At 46.9% G+C, this 22265-nt stretch overlaps 1 protein-coding gene across 4 annotated transcripts in view; it reads right to left on the bottom strand.

Annotated features, from left to right (window-relative positions):
• The window catches only part of PLXNA4 (plexin A4), a 703772-nt gene that overhangs the window by 175303 nt on the left and 506204 nt on the right, over positions 1–22265 (bottom strand). Inside the window, exon 10 of one of the 4 annotated variants that reach the window (XM_050936771.1) lies at positions 9195–11009. The exons of the other annotated variants lie outside the window; for them this stretch is intronic. Within the exon in view, the coding sequence (XP_050792728.1) occupies positions 10920–11009 (90 nt within the window). The 3' untranslated portion in view covers positions 9195–10919. Of the gene's footprint in view, positions 1–9194; positions 11010–22265 lie in introns of those variants that run through there. 4 annotated transcript variants of the gene reach the window in all.

Genomic DNA, 22265 nt, shown 5'->3' with positions numbered 1-22265 from the left:
TTATCCTCCAGGAAGGTCTCTAATTCTTTTTTGATCCCTGTTATACTTTTGGCCTTCACATCTCCTGACAAGTTCCAAGGTTGACTGTGCATTGTGTGAAGAAGTACTTCCTTAAGTTTGTTTTAAACCTGCTGCCTGTTAATTTCATCAGATGATTCGCAGTTTTTGTTCTGTGAAGGGATAAATAACACGTCCCTATTCACTTTCTCCACACCATTCATGATTTTATAGACCTCTATCATATCCCCCCACAGTCATCTCTTTTGTAAACTGAACAGTCCCAGTCTTTTTAATCTCTCCTCATATGGAACTGCTCCATTTCAGGCTCCTAATCATTTCTGTTGCTCTTATCTGCACCTTTTCCAATTCTAATATATCTTTTTTGAGATGGGACGACCAGAACTGCACTCACTATTCAAGATGTGGGCATGCCATGGATTTATACTGCGGCATATTTTCTGTTTTTAAGTTTACCCTTTCCCTAATGGTTCCTAACACTGTTAGTATTTTTGACTGTCACTGCACATTGAGCAGATGTTTTCAGAGAACTATCCACAAGGACGCCAAGATCTCTTTCTTGAGTGGAAACAGCTAATTTGCCTCTAATTTTATATATATAGTTGGGATTATGTTTTCCAATGTGCATTACTTTGCATTTATCACCACTGAATTTCATCTGCCATTTTGTCACCCAGCCACCCAGTTGAGTGAGATCCCTTTGTAGATCTTCAAAGTCAGCTTGGACTTAACTATCTTGAGTAATTTTGTATCGTCCACAAACTTTGCAAACCTCACTGTTTACCTCCGTTTCCAGATCATTTATGAGTATGTCAGACAGCACAGGTCCCACTATTTACCTCTCTCCATTCTGAAAACTGATTGTTTATTCCTTCCCTTTGTTTCCTATCTTTTAATCAGTTACTGATCCATGAGAAGACCTTCCGTCTTGTCCCATGACTGCTTAGTTTGCTTAAGAACCTTTGGTGAAGGACATTGTCAAAGTCTTTCTGAAAGTCCAAGTACATTATATCCACTGGATCCCACTGGTCCATAAGTCTTGGCAATATGAGACTTCTGTCTATCTTCTAATATGGGCTTCACCACTACAGTATGTGAATGACCCCTCTACAGGAGCTTCTGTTAAAACTTTGCTGACAGGTGGAAAAAGATCTCCAATTTTGTGCGGACTATGATAGATGTGGCTTAACAGAGAGCAGATTAGTGACTTTCTTCTGCATGGTTGCACCTATACACATTAATGAAGTTTTGACACCTCACCAGAACACTGTTCCACCAGAGCTAGCATCTGGCCAGGATTTGGGTTGACACTCTTCCTCTTATGGGAAAAGCATTTGGGGATCTTTGATGGCCACATATGATCAGGACCTTCATTTTAAGTGTCATGGCCAAATTGTTCCATTTTCTGGACACTAAAGGGGAGAAATTTGTTTAACTATTTTAAATTTCAGGTATTTTAAATGGGAAAAGGTACCGCATCCATGAGGTTGGCCACATACATGCATCTCTCAATGTCCTCTCTGTGTCCTTGGGTTCCCGATTTGGGAGAGGTAAAACCACATACCTTCACCTCTACCATCTGGTCTCACACAAAGCATTCAGGTGATGAAAGCCCCACATCTCCCCTCCATTAACTCTCTGCTCTTCTCCCCGCATTGCACAGCTCTTTTGCAGTGAGATTCAGGCAGAAATGCCACTTAAAGCCCAGCACCAAAGGGTGAGAAACAGGCTAATACAAACATCACGTGGACTATGAGGATCAGCATCAGTGTTGGAACTAATTGGCTTGACACCCTCACTGAGAGTCTCAGCAGGCACTGGTACCCATGTACCAGTGATATGTGCATTGGAGAGAGACCAGCAAATGACAAGACAGACAGAGCTAGATCTTCATCCCCCATTTGGATTACCAAAACCTCTTCCTTTCTGGCTTCCACTCCATACAAGACACAGCCACTAAAAGCATCTGCCTTGGCTATCCAACTGAGCACAACACCCTGCGTTTTGGCTCTATCCACCAGCTGCTTCTTCTCCAGTAGGTCACATTCAGATTTCTTTTCTTCACCATCAAGGCCCTGCACACCCTTGCCCCTCCTGACTGAGTTGACCTGATCCCTCATCATTCCTATCCATCCACTCTGCCAGGGCCGCCATCCTCAATGCCTGGTTTGTCCACTCCTCCCACCGCCATCTTTATGCTTTGTTCACTCAATTTCCTGTAACTGGAATCCCCCTGCTAGACTGATACCCCTGGCCACCATCACCAGACCCTCCTCATTCAAACCCCACAAGACCCAATGCCCAGGAGAAATGGGACAAAGACATTTACCTAGCGCATATACTTTGAAAAAATAAATCTCTGCTCCAACAGGCTGTGTATTAGCCTTGGCTGGATGACTGCATCTATTCATGATGATGCCTATCCCTGCCCTTCCACCTCATGTCACCGCTGAAATGAGACAGTAAGTGTCATACAGCCACCCTGTGACTGTAAGCACTTAGGGGCAGGGACTCTGTCTTCAAAACTGTACTGTGCAGAACATGGCTAATGACTGCTGTGCCAGTGAAAAGGGCTGGATTTACAGTCCTGAAAACAGATGTCTTTTACTCACAGAACAACTACAGCATGGAGATGCTATGCTGATGGGCACAGAATAGCTTGATAGAGAGGAATTTTTGCCACTGATCTCAGTGGTGCTAGGACTTCATCCAGAGAGAGAGAGAGGGAGATGCCAATGGCTGGATGGGCCATTCACTGATCTCCCCTATCCAGTACTGGGGTTACAACAGCACCAGTGGTGCTGTGGTGCTGGGTCCATACGCAGAAGGGGCCCTGCCACCCATCCCCCACGCCACCCCAAGGCCCTACCCCTGCTCAGCCTCTTCCCCCAAGGCCTTCCTCACTCGCCCCTTTCTGCTCCTTCCCCCCATTGCCCCCTGTTTGCTCCTCTCTGCCCCCTCATGCAAATGGTGGTGGGATCATCGGGAGGAAGACACTGAACGGGGACAGGGCCTCAGGCAGAGCAAGGGCGGATCCTTGGGGAGAAGAGCCCAAGCAGGGACATGGCCTCAGTATGGGCGAAGCAGGGAGTGGGGCCATGATCTGGGCACTGGGACTCACAAAAGATTAATCCTGCCCTGCCCCTCTCACCCTTAAAGCTCATCCCTCCAGGTCAGGACTGAGATAGTGGGAAGGCAGAGCAGGGGAAGTTTTCCCTTGTATTGACCCACAATACGGGTACAGCATGGGAAAACACAAGGCTTCAGTCTGTAAGGCTGGCAATCTGGCACCTTTAGACTCCTTTAAAAAAAAACAGCCACTCTGCCAAAAAAATCCCAGTGGAATAAACCAGTGCAATTAGGTGAAGCGATAAGCAAGCCATCTCTGTACATGGAGCAAGTGGACATTGTTGATTTACAGCGCACACTATGTTTACATTATTACACCACTAATTCTTATTGCTGTAAAATTAAATTTAAAATTTACAGGAAGGGTATCAGGGAATGTTATTAGGTTATACAGTGGAATCAGGTCAATGCTTTGCCAGCAGGATTCCAGGCTTCATAAATTTCTGGATATACATCCTCCAAATTTACATCGGCACTGGCAGCAATCAAACTGGCTCCGAAAAGCTCAAGTGGCCAAAGCATTGTTTAATGCACCGTATATTTTATCTGTATTTCCGAGGTTTTTATAATGCCATTAGAGTGACTGAGGGAGATCAAAAGTAATAATATATATAAAAAAATGCCCATAACCTTAAAGGCAGCTGATGAGGAGAAGGCAGTGGGATTTATGGAAAGTGTAAACATCTGCAGAGATAACAACAGAATAATTGAGGACTGGCATAACTGTGGCGACCAGCAACTCTGTCTTAGTTAAGGGTCTGTCAGGGATTCCATTACAAAGACCAGCTCTGTGTCCTTTGACACTGAAAGTGAATTCAGTTTTGGGTTAAAAGCTGATTCAGCCTCCGAAGCTATACAGGGTGCACTCCTCGCGTTTCAGGGCGTACACCACGCCCGTGGCCGTCACCGTCTTTCGCTTGGTGTAGGTCACCGCATCACGGATCACGTTCTCCAGGAAAACCTTCAGCACCCCACGGGTCCCTTCATAGATCAGCCCCGAGATGTGCTTCACGCTGCCACAGCGAGCCAACCAGCGGATCGCAGGCTTCGTAATGCCCTGGAAGTTGTCGCGTAAGACCTCGTGGTGCCTCTTAGCACCTTCCTTACCCAGCCCCTTTCCACCTTTGCCACAACCGGATATGTTTAGTGCTCGGGAAAGGTGCCTGCCTGACAGCCCCGGAGGCTAGCCCTCTATCCACAGAACAAATACTTGTCCAGTGCCAGATTTGTCTACTGTGTTCTAGCACTATGTGTCAATTGTCACCTGAAGGGACTACCATACTAGGCACTGCAATACTGGGGTGGAAAGACAGAAAATAAATTCAGGCTTCATAGTCCATTGTTTGGTGTTGTGACAGCCATAGAGGTGGGATGATATATGATGGTGGTTGCAGTGATGTCGGCCCCCCTGCACCAGGAACTACATTAAGCCCACCTCATTTTGCACAGGTCACTAACAGCCTTTAGATGGTACCTTGAGGTCTCTGCTGACTTGGGATGGATTCATCCCTCCGGGTAATTCAAAGAGAGGGTCTTCAGTCTGGCAGCACCAACTCTAACATACAGCTGGCCAATATGTGGAGGCAGAGTATGCAGCCAGACTGGGGACCAAGGTACAATCCTGAGCTTGCTTCTTTGTTGTGCAGGATGGGAGGGGCTGGAAACATGGTGCTGTGAGCACCACCTGTCCTCCAGGGAGGAGCAGGGGGAAGAGCCAGTGTGCCAGGCCCTAGAGTGAGGATGAAGGGTGCACTCTATCTTACACAATCAGGAAGGAGAGGAGACTGCCACAGTGCGAGACCATTGCCATTGGAGATATACTGGGGGAAATCTGACAGGACACCCCCATGTGCTCACATACACTTTGACAAAGTGCCAGCTGGCTGCAGTGTTGAGAGAAACCTAGGGCTAAGGAGGGGGATGAAGAGAGTGGCTAACATGCTCCTCTGGTCAAGGGAATCCATCTCCCCACCATTTCTGATTCCACGAAGCCCCTTCATGCCAACTCTACATTCTTTCGACAACATGGCTTTCAGGGACTGAGCTGGGGATGAGCAACTCTCCACGGCAACATTCACCCCCTGTAACACTCTGAGGGTCTCTTGTCGCAAGATCACAAGATCACGCTGATGCTCTTCACATTACATTATGCAGGTGTTCTCTCTATGCTGTCCAACTCTAGAGAGATAGGCTATTGGCCAGCTGGGGATTGCATGTCAATATGATTCCTGACAAAACCATGGGGGACAGGAGACCTGGGGGGAAGTACAGAGGCTCTGGGCCTTGAGGAGAAAGCATTCATCTCCTGTGAATAACCTGACATCCACTACATGAGCTGATAGACCCAGCCCCCACTAGGAGAAATTTAGTGGCCTCCATTTCTACTCTGAAAAGGGATTGAAAAACAGTGGCTTGGCCAGTTCTCACAATTCTAACACATTTTACACTTTGCTTAAAGCCCCAGCTTCTGGAGTCATGTGATCACCTGAGAATCTCAGCTTTCATTTTTTAAAAAGAATAAGTTTCTGGCACTCATGCAGAGAAAAGCTTGGAAATGAGACCAAATATACCTCAAAGGCTCAAAAACCAAATAAAATTATTTTTTAAAACAATTTATGATTTGTGGGGGGGCTGACATGATTTTTGAATGTTTGGCCATGGCAATCCTGAAACTAGCCTCCTGGGCAGCATATTTATTGTCCCTCGGTGATAGAGTGACCAGATAGCAAGTGTGAAAAATTGGGACACAGGGTAGGGAGTAATAGGCACGAATATAAGACAAAAGCACTGAATATCAGGACATCTGGTTACCCTACACAGTGACTTTGGTTACAAGCACCCAGACCTGCAAACTCCTCCAAGGATCTGAGAGTCAGCCTGCATCTCTCCCAACCCAGCTGAAGTGCACTAGATGTGTACAGAGGTCACGGGGCAATGGAGAGGCACATCTCTCCATCCATTGCTAGGTGCAGCTCCTGTAGCTGGAACACTTGGCCGTTCTCTTGATGATGCATGTGGCCGTGCTAACAGACATAGCAGTAGTGCCACTTTATTTCTCTCTCTAAACCAGGCTGCTACAACTCTGAAAGCATCCACAGAGCTGAGCTGTCAAAGGGACTTATGATTTAGCCCCTTTGCTACAGATACAAACCTGAGGCTGCTTCCTGATATACCAGCATCCTGGGCTACAAACAAGACGCAAGGTGTTTAGTAGCTGAGGATACAGTAATTATCCACGAAAGGGGAAGCGCACTCAGCTCGGCCTCATGCTGAACTGACTAATGATCAATGGAAGACAATTGGGAGCAGTGTAAGCTTAGAGGGCTCTTCCAAACTCTGGTGATCCTCAGCCACTTTCTCTGGCTACTGCAAAACTCTCAGCCCCAGATGACTCTTCTCCCTGCTCCCCACTCCTAACGAGACTTCTGAAGGTCTCAGTTGATGGGTGGGTGACACAGCACCAGGTGGCATGAGGCTCTCTTCCACCCTCTCAAGAAGCAACTACAGGGCTTTATCCACTCCCATTTTCTGCATGTTTCCGAATACTGGCTGAACTGATTCGACCACTGAAGGCCTGATCAATCCATTTCATTATACTGGGTATTTATTCATGGTCCACAGCAACAGGAATATGGAGGCCAGAACCATACCCTTCACTATTGAAGACAATGGCAGCTTTGTCATTGATTTCAACAGGAACAGGAGCAGCCCTGCTGAGGCCACAAGGAGACCACCCCTCACCTCCAGTGCAGGAAGATTGGATCTGGCATTCCTGTTTGGGCTGTTTATAGAGCCAAGCCCAAGGCTTGAAGCTCAGACCTGGATTCAAACATTCCCCAAGTTCAGGGGGTTTGGATGCACACTTCCTGCTGGAGATGCTCTCTGATTCCTTGTAATGAGGGAACGATCCCTCCTACTCTAAAGGAGGGAGCTGCACTTGAAAACAGGGACATCTCCAGGGTGCTGGTTGGCAGTGGTTAAAGAGCATCATTTCAGGAACCAGCTTGAAACGCTGTTTCACTGCATGGTGCTACTTATTCCTTTTACTTGGGCACATCCCACAGCGACCAATGGGCCCAGCTCACACCACTGATCATTGGGATTTTGCATGGGAAGAGTAAAAGGCTGCAGGACAGAGTGTAGGAAGTGGTTGCACACATCGAATTCCAGGGCTGCTGCCAGCATCCCTGCAGGGTTCATGGCATTGATCTAAAGCAAGAAACAATAAGACACAAGTGCCTCACTCAGATGTTAAAATTTGGGGCGACAACTCCAAAGGTGGGTGCATAACATAGGCAGCTAGCTGCCCTGCCCTGGAGCCACCTCCCTGAGCTCTGTCATTGCTGCTGATCTGGCATGGAAGAGTCACATCACTGTGTTGCTCCTGAAGGTGGCTGATGGGGATGGATAGAGGCTAAATGTGTTAAGCACAATGAGGCTCTGATTTTGATTGAGATTTTAAGATTTTACTGAAATACTAATAATAGGGTCTGTTGTTGATCAAAAACACATGAGCCCCTGAATGGGCTGGTGTCTGTCACAATCACAACTGAAGATGGGATGAAACACTTTCTAAAGGCTGGGGTCTGGTCTGAACTCCCCATTCAACTGGGCTTTCACTGGCACGCTGGCAGCAGGCAATGTAAACTACCGTGGGTTGACACAAAGAGGAAGTTTTGGGAAGAGATGGCAGGGGTAAATCTGAATTAGAGAGGTTGGGGAAACCTTTTTTCCCCAGCCCGCAAATATTTGAGAGTTCAACATCTTCCCACCTCCCTACTCTTACTCAATATTACCCTGTTTATATATCCAAGGACCCCATTAGCCCTATTGCACTGGGAGCTCATGTGCAGCTGACTAGCCAACATAATCCCCCAGTCTTTCAGACTCACCCCTTCCCAGGATAGCCCCCTGGAAGTAGAGTTTACGTTCTTTGTTCCTGGATGTATGGCTTTACATTTAGCCCTACTGAAAAACATACTATTTGTTGGAGACCAGCTCATTGAGTGATCCCGATCGCTCGGTATCAGGAATCTGCCCTCTTCATTATTTACCATGCCCCCAATTTTTGTGTCCTGTGCAAACTTTCACACTAATGATGTCACGTTTTCTTCCAGATCATTTATAAAAATATTAAATAGCATAGGGCCAAGAACCAAGCCCAGCGGAATCCCACTAGAAACACATCCACTCTATGATGATTCCCCATTTCCAGCTACATTTTGAGACATTTCAGTGGGACAGTTTTTAATCCATTTAATATGAGCTGTATTGATTTCATATCATTCTGAATCAAAATGTCATGCAGTACCAAGTCAAATGCCTTACACAAGTCTAAGTCTCTATTACAGCAACTCTATTACCATTATCAATCAAACTTGTATTCTCATTAGAAAATGAAATCCAGCTACTTTAGGTCCTTATATGGCCCTATAGCATTGAAGCCCCTCACAGTCTTTAATGGGTATTGTAACAGGGGCAAGACTCACCCCTGCAGTGTCTCCTGTCAGTCCTCCTGGGAATTAGCTCCTTTGACCTAGAGCATTCTCTGCAGGTTGGTGCCTCACTGCTGCTGGCCCCTGTGCCCCTCCCAGACCTGGTGCCCCTCATCCTCAGGCACTGCCCCCTGGCAGTACACCCACTTTCTGGGTCTCCCCACCCAGGGGAACCACCACCTCACCTCAGTGGCTACTGCCAGTCATCATCTAGCTCCCTTTCCCTGGGGCTGACTGCAGTTCGTATAAGCCAATCACCACAGGCTGCCTCTGCCTACCCTGGGCTGCACTCTAGTATCTTTCTGGCCTTTAACAAGGCCACAGCCTGGGGCTTTTCCAGGTGAGAGCTCCCTTGCCCTACTCCCCAGCCCTGTTCCCCTCAAGTGCCCTGTTCAGATTCCCAGCAACCAGGCCCTTCTCCCTCTAGAAACAGAGAGAGCCTGACTCTGCTCCTGGCCCACTGCCCTCTTATAAGGGCCAGCTGAGCCCTGATTGGGGCGTGGCCACAGCTGAGCATGCTTCCCCAATCAGCCTGGGAACTGCTTGCTCTCCCGGCTGCTTTAAGCCCTTTAAGGCCAGAGCGGGTGACCACCCCCTACAGGTATTCTTACAACACCGCTGTTAGGCAGGGCAGTGCTATTACCCCCAGTTTACAGGTTGAGAACAGAGGCACAGAGAGCCTCAAGGGTATGGCTACAGTGCACACCAGGCATGGGCTCTGACTCAGGTTTCAGCCCAAGCCCTGCCCCCATCCACACAAAAATCAGTCTGACTCAGGTCAGCAAGCACTCAGAACCCAGGCCTCCGCTAGCGGGATGGGCCAGAGCGCAAGTCCCACTATGATGTGGGTCCAAGCCCTGACATTTTGGGTATGGATGCAGCTCAAGCCACAGATCCATGCCAGAAAGTCTGCGTATTTCAATACGGACATGTTGGCACGGCTGTGAGACCTGAGTCTAGAAATTGTAAGCCTGGGTTTACAATGCAGAGTGGACGCTCAAGTCCAGTCTTGGAAACACTAAGTCCACAGACCTGGGTCCCACAGACTAGGGCTGCCCAGAGGATTCAGGGGGCTGGGGTCTTTGGCGGCAGGGGGCCCCTGCCACAGAATTGCCGCTGAAGACCCGGCACTATGGTGGTGGGTCCCGGGGCGGAAGAACCCCCCGCCGCGGGTCTTCAGGGCACTTCGGTGGCAGGTCCCCAAGCAGAAGGACTCCCTGCCACTGAATTGCCACTGAAGATGCTCCGGGGGCCCGGGCCCCGCAAGAGTTTTCCGGGGCCCCTGGAGCGAGTGAAGGACCCCGCTCCAGGGACCCCGAAAAACTCTCGTGGGGGCCTCTGCGGGGTCCGGGGCAAATTGCCCCACTTGCCCACCCCCCCGGGCGGCCCTGCCACAGACCCAAATTGACAATGCAGTGTAGACATACCCTGGGGAATTTGCCCAAAGTCACAAATGAAGTTTGCAACAGAACAGAAAATTACACCCAGGTCTCCCAAGTCCAAGCCCTCTATTCTAATTACTGGATCATGCTGTCCCTGAAGTTAGTTTGATAAGATCTCTTTTCCATAAACCCATGTTAACCAGCATTAATTATACCACTCTCCTTTAATTCTTTATTAATCAAGTCCCAAATTAGCCATTCCATTATTTTGCCCAGGACTGATATTTAACACTCCTATTATGGTAGCACCTAAAGGTCCCCTTGCACTACGTGTCGTGTGGACATGGGCTCACACTGATTAAACTGTGAAATAGCTCTCCAGGGAAGAGGCGAAAGCCCCCTTGCTTGGGAATTTTAAAAATGGATTGGACAAAGTCGTAGAAACTGTGGCGCAGAGAACAGTTCTGCACAAACTGGATGACCTAATAACGTACATCTTTCCACCTCTAGTTTTGATGAATGTGCGTCCTTCTTTCTAGTATGGACTCCTTTCAGTGAACATGGATACTCATCTTCAGTACTTCTGCAAAGACTTTTATCAGAGGATCTGAAAACCCTTTATACACATTAAATCATTAACCCTCAGAACAGTCCCATAACATTGTAAGTATCATTGTATAGATGGGGAAACTGAGGCACAGAGTGGTTAAAACCCATAGCCACACAGTGAGTCCTTAGAGGTGCTAGCAACAAAAGCCAGATCTTCTCATTTCCAGTCCCCACTACAGGAGCTGTTACAGTGGGGCAGAGATGAAAGGAGCTGTCGTGCCAGTTGGGCACAAGTGCCCTTGCTGCAGTGTTTTCAGCCCTTTCGCAGTCTCCGCTTCTTTCTGCCTCATGGTTGCAGTGAAGTTGCAGCAGAGAAGGGCAGAGAGCATTCGGGAGGATCTTGCGCATGGTCTGCTGCCCATCCAGTGTGATAGCCCTGGATAAAAGGAGAGTGTGAGTGCTCAATGAAGGGCCAAACCACATGGAGACAGGGTTACTTAATGTACCTGAGCCTTTTTTTCGGGGCACCCCATACACAAGCCTCAAAAATGAGACTATATGTGACCAGGAGTTTGTAACAGGGTCTCCACCTCTAGAGCGTCCCTGCATGGCCTGGGACAGCCCTGCAGACGGCCTGCCTCCATTTCCCTCTGAGGTTTGCAGAAATCATTTTCCCAGCACAAATCTTGAAAACAACATTCCCACTCTCTGGGGAGGGGGGTCTAGTTTGTTTAACCTAGTCCAGCAAAATGAGCCCCTTTTTCACCCAGGGTTTCCACAGCCCTCCTCCTGGGATTACTAAATCCTGGCCAGCCTGGCCCACAAACTCACCCCTTTAGATTAGGGTTTCAAGCCTTCCTTCGAGGCACTGTGGGTTGGCAGCGTTGTTCTTCCTTCCAGCAGTTCCTCTTGCTCAAGTTCCGCTTGACTCAAAGCCTCTCCCTTAGCCACCCCTGAGCTCTGATTCAGTCCCATGGCCACATAGGCTTCATTTTACCCTCCTGGGGAGGAGAGCTGGCCCCGTCCAGGTGGGGCTGAGACCCGTCTCCCTTAAAGGGCCAGCCACCCTGTGTCAGAATTCTTGGGACACTTCCATTTTGCACCCAAAGTGTTTTAGCTGCATGACTCCATCCTCCCCCCAGGCTACCCCTGTCCTGCTCAGTTACTCACCTGGTCCAACAGAGCTCAATGACAAATTTCCTGTTGACTTCAGTGGGATCAGGCTTTACAGCTTTTATTTTGAAAAAAATATGGAGTTGAAACCCTTTGGCCTCTGCAGTTGGAAGGTCAGGAGAGTGACAGTGGGATTGTTCCCACCCTCCTTCTCCCACAGATTGGTGACTGCAAGAGATAAAGCCCAAGCCAAAGCAAATAGATGTGTGGCCAATGGGAGGGTCTGGCCACAGACTCCTGGGACTATGGGAAAGGAGTAGCCCAGGCTGAGTGAAAGACGTATTCCAGTATCACCTTTTATCTGTTGGCTTAACATCACCCCTTCCTGAGAGCTTTTCCCCTTGGCTGAGGCCCAGAGGCTCAAAGCTCCCAATGGAGCAAATGCAGCTGAAGTTAAAATGCTGGAAAGACAAAGCCACATACTTCAGAGGCAGGTGAACACCTAAAGCAGGCTCTGAATGGTGGGGTTTTTCCTTCTTCTTTGTACTAGTGGCAACTGCCGGCTCCCAAATAATACTACACTCCTGACGTTCTGTGTTGTAGACTGCAAGCTAGATAGTCAGAAAGTCCCACAATTGCTCTGGGCATCACAGTATTGTGACACTGTATCAGTGCATGAGGTGAAACAGCATCATCTCACATCAATGCAACGTAGCGGTGGGAAGAGTGAAACGTTGCCACGCTGCATTCTGTGATTATTTTGTCCTACGGGATAAATAAGCTCAAACCGCTACAGCAACTAGTCCAACTGATAAGAGTTAGGGGTATGGTTAGTATCTGGTGCCAGAGGCTTCTTTCACCTCCACCATACCACCTCTCAAGCACATCACAGCAGTACGTCCTTGGTTAGCCACTACTCATGGAGGCCAGGCAAATTCCCCAACAAGGAGCAGACCTGCAGAGGCCACATTAGGTGGCTGGGAAGGGGAGTGGAATGGCAAGATGTGGGGTGGGCACTGGGAGACCAAACCTATTTGAAACAAATCTCAATTCCTGTTGCAATTTGGCAAGAGACCTCGGCAGAGAGAGCAGCTGCAGAGCAGCCCTGAGCCAGCAGCGATTTCCGGCAGATACAACTCTACAGGAATAAGGAATCCTGATAAGACACAGATGAGAAGCAGATGCAGTTTTCGGTGCGTAGGCTGAAAGATGGTAAGGACAGCAGGCATGAAGGCAATACAAAACCAGACTTGAGTCACACAGCGCCGGGTCACATCTAGTCTCTCTTCTACCCCATCCCATCCCCGGCCAGTATAAGACTGTTCCCTAAAATCAATTCTCTAGCCCAGTTCTAAATGTCCCAAATGACAGGCTTATTAATACTATTGGAACTGCAATTGTACCTGGAAGCCACATCTGAAATCAGAGCCTCATTGTGCCGGGTGCTGTACAAACACACCGTAAGAGACAGTCCTGGCACCAAAGACCTTACAATCTAAATAGATAAGGGAGTGAGGGAACCAGAGCAAAGAGAGAGGAACTCACTTTCCCAGAGCAAAGAAAGGGGAGCTGGTCATTGGCACAGCTAGAAATAGAAACCGCATCTCCTGAGATGCCATCCAGTACCTTATCTACTAAACCACACTGCTTTTCAGTCATTTCCACTACACCCTTGTCTACTTCTCAGTCTAACAGATCTAAGATCTAATGGATAGGGAATGTCTTTTGACAGTCCACATTTTCCTTATTTAATCTCATCTCATTACTCTGTTACATCTCCCTTTTGAAGATCCAAGTCCTCTCCTTTCTTGGTGTTTGCAGTAGAGATGCGCTGAGACCAAGCCCGCATTTTGGAAATTCCCTCAGACTCTAGGGAGTCCAGAGCCACATCTAGATTGAAATCGGTGACTCTGGACCTTCTCCAGCTTCCATATTTCAAATACTTGGAAAGGACGGTCCTCTGTAAGACTGTGCCTTTAACTATCCTGCACTCTAGGGGGTTTCCAAAGACTTCAGCCAATTAGAATGAAAGTATCGATCCTTTCTCCACTTGCATTCTCCAGCTGGGGACACTGTGGAGGCCAAGCTCCAAGATGTCTGCTTGACTGTGTCTTAATTGAGCTGCTGTTGGCAGTTGGCTCCCAAATTCCGCTCTCATCCCTTCACCTTCACTCCTCTGACAATCCTCTCTTCATGCTCATGCAAACGCAGCAGGTTGCCTGCAAGTTGCTATAGTAACAAAACCTCACTCTTTTTTCTTAATGACAGACAGGTGCCAGGGTAAATGAGTGGATAATCAACAAGAGGGGAAGAATTAGAGGCAGCGATATTGGCATCTCCATAGCTGTCACTGGATTCCCCGTGGAATGACGGCCCCATTAATCAGCAGAAATGGAATTTTTCAGCAGTGACACCTTAAGCAGCTGCGTCTCAGGACAGGGACAGTAGCTGGTAAACTAGGCACGGGTTGGAAGTTGAGTTGTTGTCACAGTAACGACTGGACATGTATCACTTCAAGGCCCTGTCCACAATACAAGTGCAACCAGTCCCTGACACTAATCAGAAAACAGACAACCACAGATGTCTCTGCACAGGAGTCTTTTCCCAGAACACAACCATGATGGGTTATTTGTGTCTGTAGCAATGCATTCTGGGGAAACATGGGTTCCTTTGCCGTAGTGCCTTAGGAGGGGATAGAGAGCCCAGAGGGCATTCACACAAACCAGTGAGGCATAGGGCAATGCACTATGGGAAGTAGGATGACCGGTGCAAATTGAGTTACATGGGCCTGGGTAGAAAGTCCCAACTACACTACAAAATAACGTGCCCAAGAGGTTACAGGAAGTCCACCTCGTGCCACCTTAGCATTGGGGATATTCAGGACAGGACAGAGGTGCATTGGCAGAGCTGGGAGGAGGGGGAGAGGGAAGACTTCACCGGCACCTGCCTGCACATCTTTGACCAGCACCTGGTTCCTAATGTCACTCTCCGTCCCCCTTTTTCACAAGCACAGTCACCCGCCCCCCCATGTTTACTCAGTCAGAACAAGCAGGGAACAAAGATAAATCAGTGCATTTCACCGCAAAGGCCTCTGGCGCAGCTCCTCATTGAGTGCGAGGCAGGCACAAGCACTTGGAGACTGGGTGCACGGCTCCTCGGCAGCTCTTCCCCAGTGTGCGGTTCCCAGGGCTTTCTCTTGCTTTTGACAAATTAACATTTGAAGCAGTTGCTCTTTTATGTGGGTTTTACTGTCATTAGCACGTACAACTCAACATAAAACACTTTGGTGCACGGGTTTTTTCTTCTTTTCCCTTTTAGATGACAGATGAAAATCCTTTTAATGAAAAGCTTGTTTGGGGGAGGAAGAAAAACACATACACACTCACAAGCTGGATGAGCATGGAAAGATGAAAACCTCCTTCAAGGTAATTAAGTGATTATGTATCTTTTAAACCCAGCAGATAAAGATTTGTTATCTGGGTTAGCTTTTTGCGTTTCTTTTTTCCATACAAAGCTAAAATTCTTGCAAGGACCAGAACACGATAGTGTTCATCTTACAGAGCAATACAGCACAAAAGGAACCTTAATTCTTTATCCCATCAACTCAAGTAGGTTACTCCTGGCTTACCATCAAGCCTCAACATGAGAATGCCATTCTGGATCAGAGCAGATTTTCACTATAGGAGGCAGCATTGCTCTAGTGGGTAGGGGCTCTGCTTACTAACCAGCTGTGTGCCCAAGGACAAATCACGTTGCCTCAGTTTCCCTTCTTACTCCTTGACTGTCTTGTCCATTTAGATCAGGGGTAGGCAACCTATGGCATGTGTGCCAAAGGTGGCACGTGAGCTGATTTTCAGTGGCACTCACACTGCCCGGGTCCTGGCCACCGGTCCGGGGAGGGTCTGCATTTTATTTAATTTTAAATGAAGCTTCTTAAACATTTTAAAAACCTTATTTACTTTACATACAATAATAGTTTAGTTATATATTAAAGACTTATAGAAAGAAACCTTCTAAAAATATTAAAATGTATTACTGGCACGCAAAACCTTAAATTAGCATAAATAAATGCAGACTCGGCACACGACTTCTGAAAGGTTGCCGACCCCTGATTTAGATTGTAAGATCTTTACGCCTATACTGTGCCTAGCACAGGGGCCACGATCTCAGTTGGGGCATCTAGGTGCTACTGTAATGCAAACAATAGTCTCATATGCTGTCTCTGACACTGGCTGGTACTAGATGCTTTAGAGGAAGATGCAGGACACCTACCTCTGGAATAAACTACCTCTCACCTTTTTCCTAAGGGATTCTTAAACCTCTTTGGCTTTTGTAAATGACTCCTTGGACAAAACAGTTTAGTATTTAAATCTCTGATCTGCTTCCTCATTTTCCGTCTCCTCTCCACCCAACAGAATAATATCAACTCCTTTTATAAAGCCGGATCTCGCTTGGTATATTTCAAGCCGGCAGACTTAGCCTTCAAAAACCTGCTGTAAAAGGAAATTATATGTCAGGGTGAAGTATTCCTGCCACAAATCACCCTGAGACATCGTCAACTCCATTTGATTGAGTTCAACGCCATAATCATAAATACTCTTGTTTTATGGGCCCTGCTGAAGTTCTTAACCAAAAGCAAACATGCCTTTTCCAATCAGCTTCAAAACAACTTTATTCATGCCCACCCTTCCAGCGCTGATTCACCAAATTCTTGCCTGGTTTAGGCATGAGATGTAGAGAAAAAGTCCTGACAGCGAACATCTGTCTGTCTGTGTAATTTACAAAGCACACGCCACCAGAGTATCTAGGCACTTTCTGCGAGCAGAGTCAGGGCAGTATCCTGGCTGAATTCCAAGAGCCAATTCTGCACTCTTAAACTAAGCAAAACTACTATTTAATTAAAGGGCCACAGGCAGGGCCAGATTACCCATAGGCTAATAAGGCTATAGACTTAGGCCCTCCTACTTTTAGGCCCTAACTTTTAAGCCCTTTAAGCCCTCCATTCCATATTGAAGTAACCGCTGAGCGACGGTAGCGGGGGCCATTGGAAATTTTTTGTCTCATTAGATATTGCTTTGTACAAATTGATCCATCAAAATTGCAGATTCAGCTGATGATGGTTGTGATTTTGTCTGTGTGGGCTAAGTAAGTGTTTGTGGACCCAAGCAATATTGAACTTCGTACAGAGTAGGCTTACGCTGCACGACAGAAACTATGTCGAAGAAAGGAAGATGGCAGAAATTGAAGGAGGCCGAAGAAAGATGGGAAAGATAAGATGCAGTGCTGAAAGATATTCTCTCTCTCTTCTAACGTTTTTGCCTCCTACTAAGTCAGGTGGTGAGGAAGTCCAGGCGAATACCAGCCCAAGTGAACCCACTGTGCCTGATGAAAAAGACCGGCTTCCCGTGACTTCTCTAGCTGCAGTCTCACCCCACTCCTCTTAAGACTTTCCCAGTGATTAAATACAAAAATATTCTTCTCCAGTGATCCAGACGAGTGGGACATGACTTCTCAAGATCTCATGGCATATTGGACTGAGAAGGGCTGACAGAAATGCCAGAATCTAGATGCTGCCTTTTCATTGACAAAGCAAGAATACGCTAATCAGAATCATTATCTGACCAAATCGGTGTTTGAATATGTGAAGCCTAACAGATTGGCAAGCGAGAATGGCCCATCAATTCACCTTCTAAGAAGAAAGTGAACTGTTTTTATTGCTGCTTGGTTTCTGATACCAAAAAGTGGGGAATGTTCTGTGAAGGTGATTGGAGGAATACTGCATACAGTACCAATCATGCAATGAGTGAGCAGCATGCATTGTCAGTTAGCAGCTACCATGTCCGAAAGAAAGTTAGTGGCAGAATTGATACCCAAATGGAAAACCAATTTTTGGAAACTCGTGCTTATTGGAAGAACATTCTCAGATGAGTAGTTGAAACCACAGTTTTTCTTGCTGAGCGTGGTCTGCCATTCTGTGGCTCAGATGAGACTGTTGGATCAAAACACAATGGCAATTAGCTTGGCATTTTAGAGCTAATCCCTAAATTTGACTCTTAGCTCTGCATCAATGAACACGCAAATCATGGAAAAGGCCATACACCACATCTCTCAAAGACTGTTTGTGATGAATTCATTGCACTGCTGGCAAAGAAGATGCTATCAGCCATTGTAGATGAGATCAAAGATGTGGGATATTTTTCAGCGTCCATCGACTTAACACCGGATGTGTCACATGTAGATCAGCTGACTGTCATCTTGCGTTATGTCTACCCAGAGGAACAGTTGAGTATTTCATGACTTTCATAAACATCACCAACACAGGGGAGAAATTTGCCTTGTACCTACTCCATCGAAAATGGGATTTGATGTCAGCCTTTCTTGGGGCCAAAGCTATGACAATGCAAGTAATATGAGTGGCAAATATTCAGGGATGCAGGCCAAGACAAAATGGTTGACTACATACCATGTGCTACACACTCACTCAACCTTGTTGGCCAGTCTGCTGTTTATTGTTGTGTTGAAGTAGTCTCTTTTCTTTTGGATTTGTCCAAGAATTGTACATTTTTTTTCTCTGCATCAACCAGTCATTGGTTGATTCTTAGAGATTCACCACCCAAGGGATGCCTACTGCCCAAATCACTCTCAGGGACATGGTGGGGTGCCAATGCTGAATAAATAATATGTAAATATGTGTGTACAGAAATGGGAAGAGACTGTCTAGGAAGGAGTATGGCAGAAAGAGATCTAGGGGTCATAGTAGACCACAAGCTTAATATGAGTCAACAGTGTGATACTGCTGCAAAAAAAGCAAACATGATTCTGAGATGCATTAACAGGTGTGTTGTAAACAAGACACGAGAAGTCATTCTTCCGCTTTACTCTGCGCTGGTTAGGCCTCAACTGGAGTATTGTGTCCAGTTCTGGGCACCACATTTCAAGAAAGATGTGGAGAAATTGGAGAGGGTCCAGAGAAGAGCAACAAGAATGATTAAAGGTCTTGAGAACATGACCTATGAAGGAAGGCTGAAGGAACTGGGTTTGTTTAGTTTGGAAAAGAGAAGACTGAGAGGGGACATGATAGCAGTTTTCAGGTATCTAAAAGGGTGTCATCAGGAGGAGGGAGAAAACTTGTTCACCTTAGCCTCCAATGATAGAACAAGAAGCAATGGGCTTAAACTGCAGCAAGGGAGATTTAGGTTGGACATTAGGAAAAAGTTCCTAACTGTCAGGGTAGTTAAACACTGGAATAAATTGCCTAGGGAGGTTGTGGAATCTCCGTCTCTGGAGATATTTAAGAGTAGGTTAGATAAATGTCTATTAGGGATGGTCTAGACAGTATTTGGTCCTGCCATGAGGGCAGGGGATTGGACTCGATGACCTCCCGAGGTCCCTTCCAGTCCTAGAGTCTATGAGTCTATGAGTTTGATGACTTCATAATTTTTTTTTGCAATATGTAATTCATACTTAGGCCCTTCCCTCCCATGAGCCTTAGGCCCCTCATAACCTTAATTCGGCCTTGGCCACAGGAAACTGGTCCCAAATTAGGAACCAAATCTTGAGGTCTTTATTCCAACTTGTATTGACTTCAGTGGGTGAGAACTGAGCATGGAGCTCAAGATCTGACCCTTGGTAATTATATTCTGCCTGTTTAAAATTCGCCCTGCATGTTCAACAGGGTATTCTTCTCTCCTTCTGTGGATCTCGTTCAGTGCTGCTGGTGCTGTTATAATGGCTGCCATGTTCCACCCCCAGGGTTGTCACATGCCATGTCCTAGGCGGTGAAGAGGAGCCTATACTGCAAGGAAAATCTTGGCCCTGCTAGAGGTGAAGTAGATGACCTCACAGCCCATAGGATTTAGGGTTTAAAAGAGAACTAGATAAATTCATGGTGGTGAGGTCCATAAATGGCTATTAACCAGGATGGGTAAGGAATGGTGTCCCTAGCCTCTGTTTGTCAGAGAATGGAGATGGATGGCAGGAGAGAGATCACTGGATCATTACCTGTTAGGTTCATTCCCTCTAGGGGGACACCTGGCACTGGCCACTGTCGGTAGACAGGATACTGGGCTGCATGGACCTTTGGTCTGACCCAGTATGGCCGTTCTTATGTAGGATAATTCTTCAAAGCAAGCTGGTACCCTATCAAATCAGTAAATAACAATAAAAGATACAACAGTTCTCATCAGAACATACTGTACGAGACTATGAGAGAGACCAGCAAGGGAGTCAGACCTATATATACCAGGAGACGTGAGGAACATCCGAGGAAAGTGGGACATAGACACTAGCTTTGACTACACAAGCCCCTGAGAGATCTTTATCAGCACTCCAGCACATAAGAGGGGTCATGAATATAAGCACAGTCAGAACATGTGCTACCAGAGTGGGAAGACTGAGTTCACACTAGGCCTGGGGTTTGGTTTCAACATGCTGCAATAGGAGATGGAAAGACAGTCAAATTAAGGTGAGTGGGGCAGCAAATGGGCCAGATTGTGGGGGAGGGAACAAGTCTGATATGCTGAAATGCTGATTAAATAGGAGGAGTTGCTGGCAATTGCACATGTGATGAAGTTCCGTCAATGCTTGTTTGCTTGGCAAGAAGTCACTAAACTGCTTAGTTGTGTGTCTGCAAGACTGCAAATGGGATGCTCCGTCCACCACACTAGGACTTTAAGGTGGTATGAATGCCTGCTCAACTGATACTCAGATATATCCTTCTCCCAAGTGGTATGCAACATCCCCCTTCCCTGGGGAAGTGAAGAACTTCCTAAAACAGGGAAAGTGCACATCATGGTAGCAAGAAGGACATTAGGGATGGAGAGGAAAGACCAACAGAAAAAGGTTCACTTAATGACATGGTGTTTTGGATGCTCTGGAAGATGACAGAAAGAAGGCAGGCTGTAGAGGAGACGGAAACTGGGTCCCAGCTGATGCCCACACTGGGCAGTGAAACATCTCATTCACATTCATGAAAGGCTCCTGATGGTAGATGAAGGGATAGCCATATCTGAAGAAGCTTGAAGGCCATATGGCTTGAGGAACCAGTGCTCCAGCACAAGCAGTTACTGGGCTTGGCAGGAATGGTTAAAGGACTAGAATCAAAAAGGACACAACTTGGAGACATGGAATGGAATTAAAAGAGGAAAATATTGGGCTGAATAACAGGAAATACTCACTGGAAAATCTCTCAGGCATCGAATAATGTCTCCAGGAGGTGGTGGAAGACCTGCCACTTGTGAATTTTAAAGGAGACTGGACAAAATAATTCAGAATATGCTCTGGGCCAATCCACCGTTGGCCTTTGTGGAATGGACTAGATGCTCTAGAAGGTCTTTCCTAGCTCCAGTTTCTTTGATTCTATGGTGTAGTTAACTGAAGAATGCCAAACATGTGGAGACCAGGCCAGCAACCGCACAGAACCTGCCCTGCAGCCACGTGGCACTCCTCATGCTTCCAGGCAGCAAACGACCATAGTTGATTTTGATTTTGGAGGTTGTTCGTCCCTATTGATGCTGAGTCATCTTTCCAAATACTCAGCGGTGCTTCATCTACATGAGGCATCAGGACAAAGAATGTCATATCCTGATTTGACTGCTTTTTGCCAGATGCTGGGTCCAAAGTGAAAGATGATTGTGCCTGTGCCTCATTTGTAAACCAAGAGACTAAGATTTTTCTCAAGCCACTTAGGAGAATACTGTAACTTTATGGGAATATCGTCTACCAAACGGGGTGACTGAGAGTGCAATTCACACAGCCAAACATATGCTTTATCTCAGAAACAAATCAGCTGAAGGTATGAAGCAGCCACCTAAACTGCTGCTTACTTGTTCATGTTTTGAGAGAATAAGGCTACCAGCATCCACTCCAGTTCTCAAAAGCAGGAGGGTGGCACTCCATCTAGATGGCACCAGTTGCAGAGGAAAGGACCATTTTTGATCTAACAGCACTGCCACCTACCAGTTTTCTTGACCGGATAACTAGGAAACTGCATGTGCATTGCAGCTTGAACAAAGGGATGGCCAAGGATCCAAACCACAGTGGCATCGCACTGCAGCACCATCAGAAAGCAGAAACATGTGCAACAGAAAATATTACCTATGAGACGAGTTGAGGCCCCACCTGATCCAGAGGTGAAAGGTGGAAAGAAGCTGTGACAGGCAGGGGTATTTGACAGTGGCCAATTCCTGATGATGCTTGATCCTGGGGAATAATAGCCATCTGGTTGGGAAAGAACTACCAGAAACACCAAACACTGGACTGACGGACGGAACAGCTTGTCTTCCTGCCAAGTCCCCAGCAAGTTTCAAAGCAGACTAACAGTGAAGGCTGAGTCCCAACAGGCCAAGTACCGGCAATCTCCTGTCCATGAATATTAATGTCCTGCACAGTTGTCACTGTAGTTCAAGATGGCTGCCTCCAGGATTGAACCGTCAACCCACAGGCATGCTAAAGAAAGGGGTGGCTTCAGAAGTGAGAGGAAAGAGGATGGAGTAAATGTGTGGAGGCCCAGCAAAAGGACTGGGGACAGATTGGCTGGGTCACAGACCAGGGTACTATCCTATAGCCCCCAGAGATGCAA

This window comes from Gopherus flavomarginatus, chromosome 1, assembly GCF_025201925.1.
Source record: "Gopherus flavomarginatus isolate rGopFla2 chromosome 1, rGopFla2.mat.asm, whole genome shotgun sequence".
In the NCBI taxonomy this organism is placed as follows: domain Eukaryota; kingdom Metazoa; phylum Chordata; order Testudines; family Testudinidae; genus Gopherus; species Gopherus flavomarginatus.
This window is presented reverse-complemented; position numbering and strand designations above follow the sequence as displayed.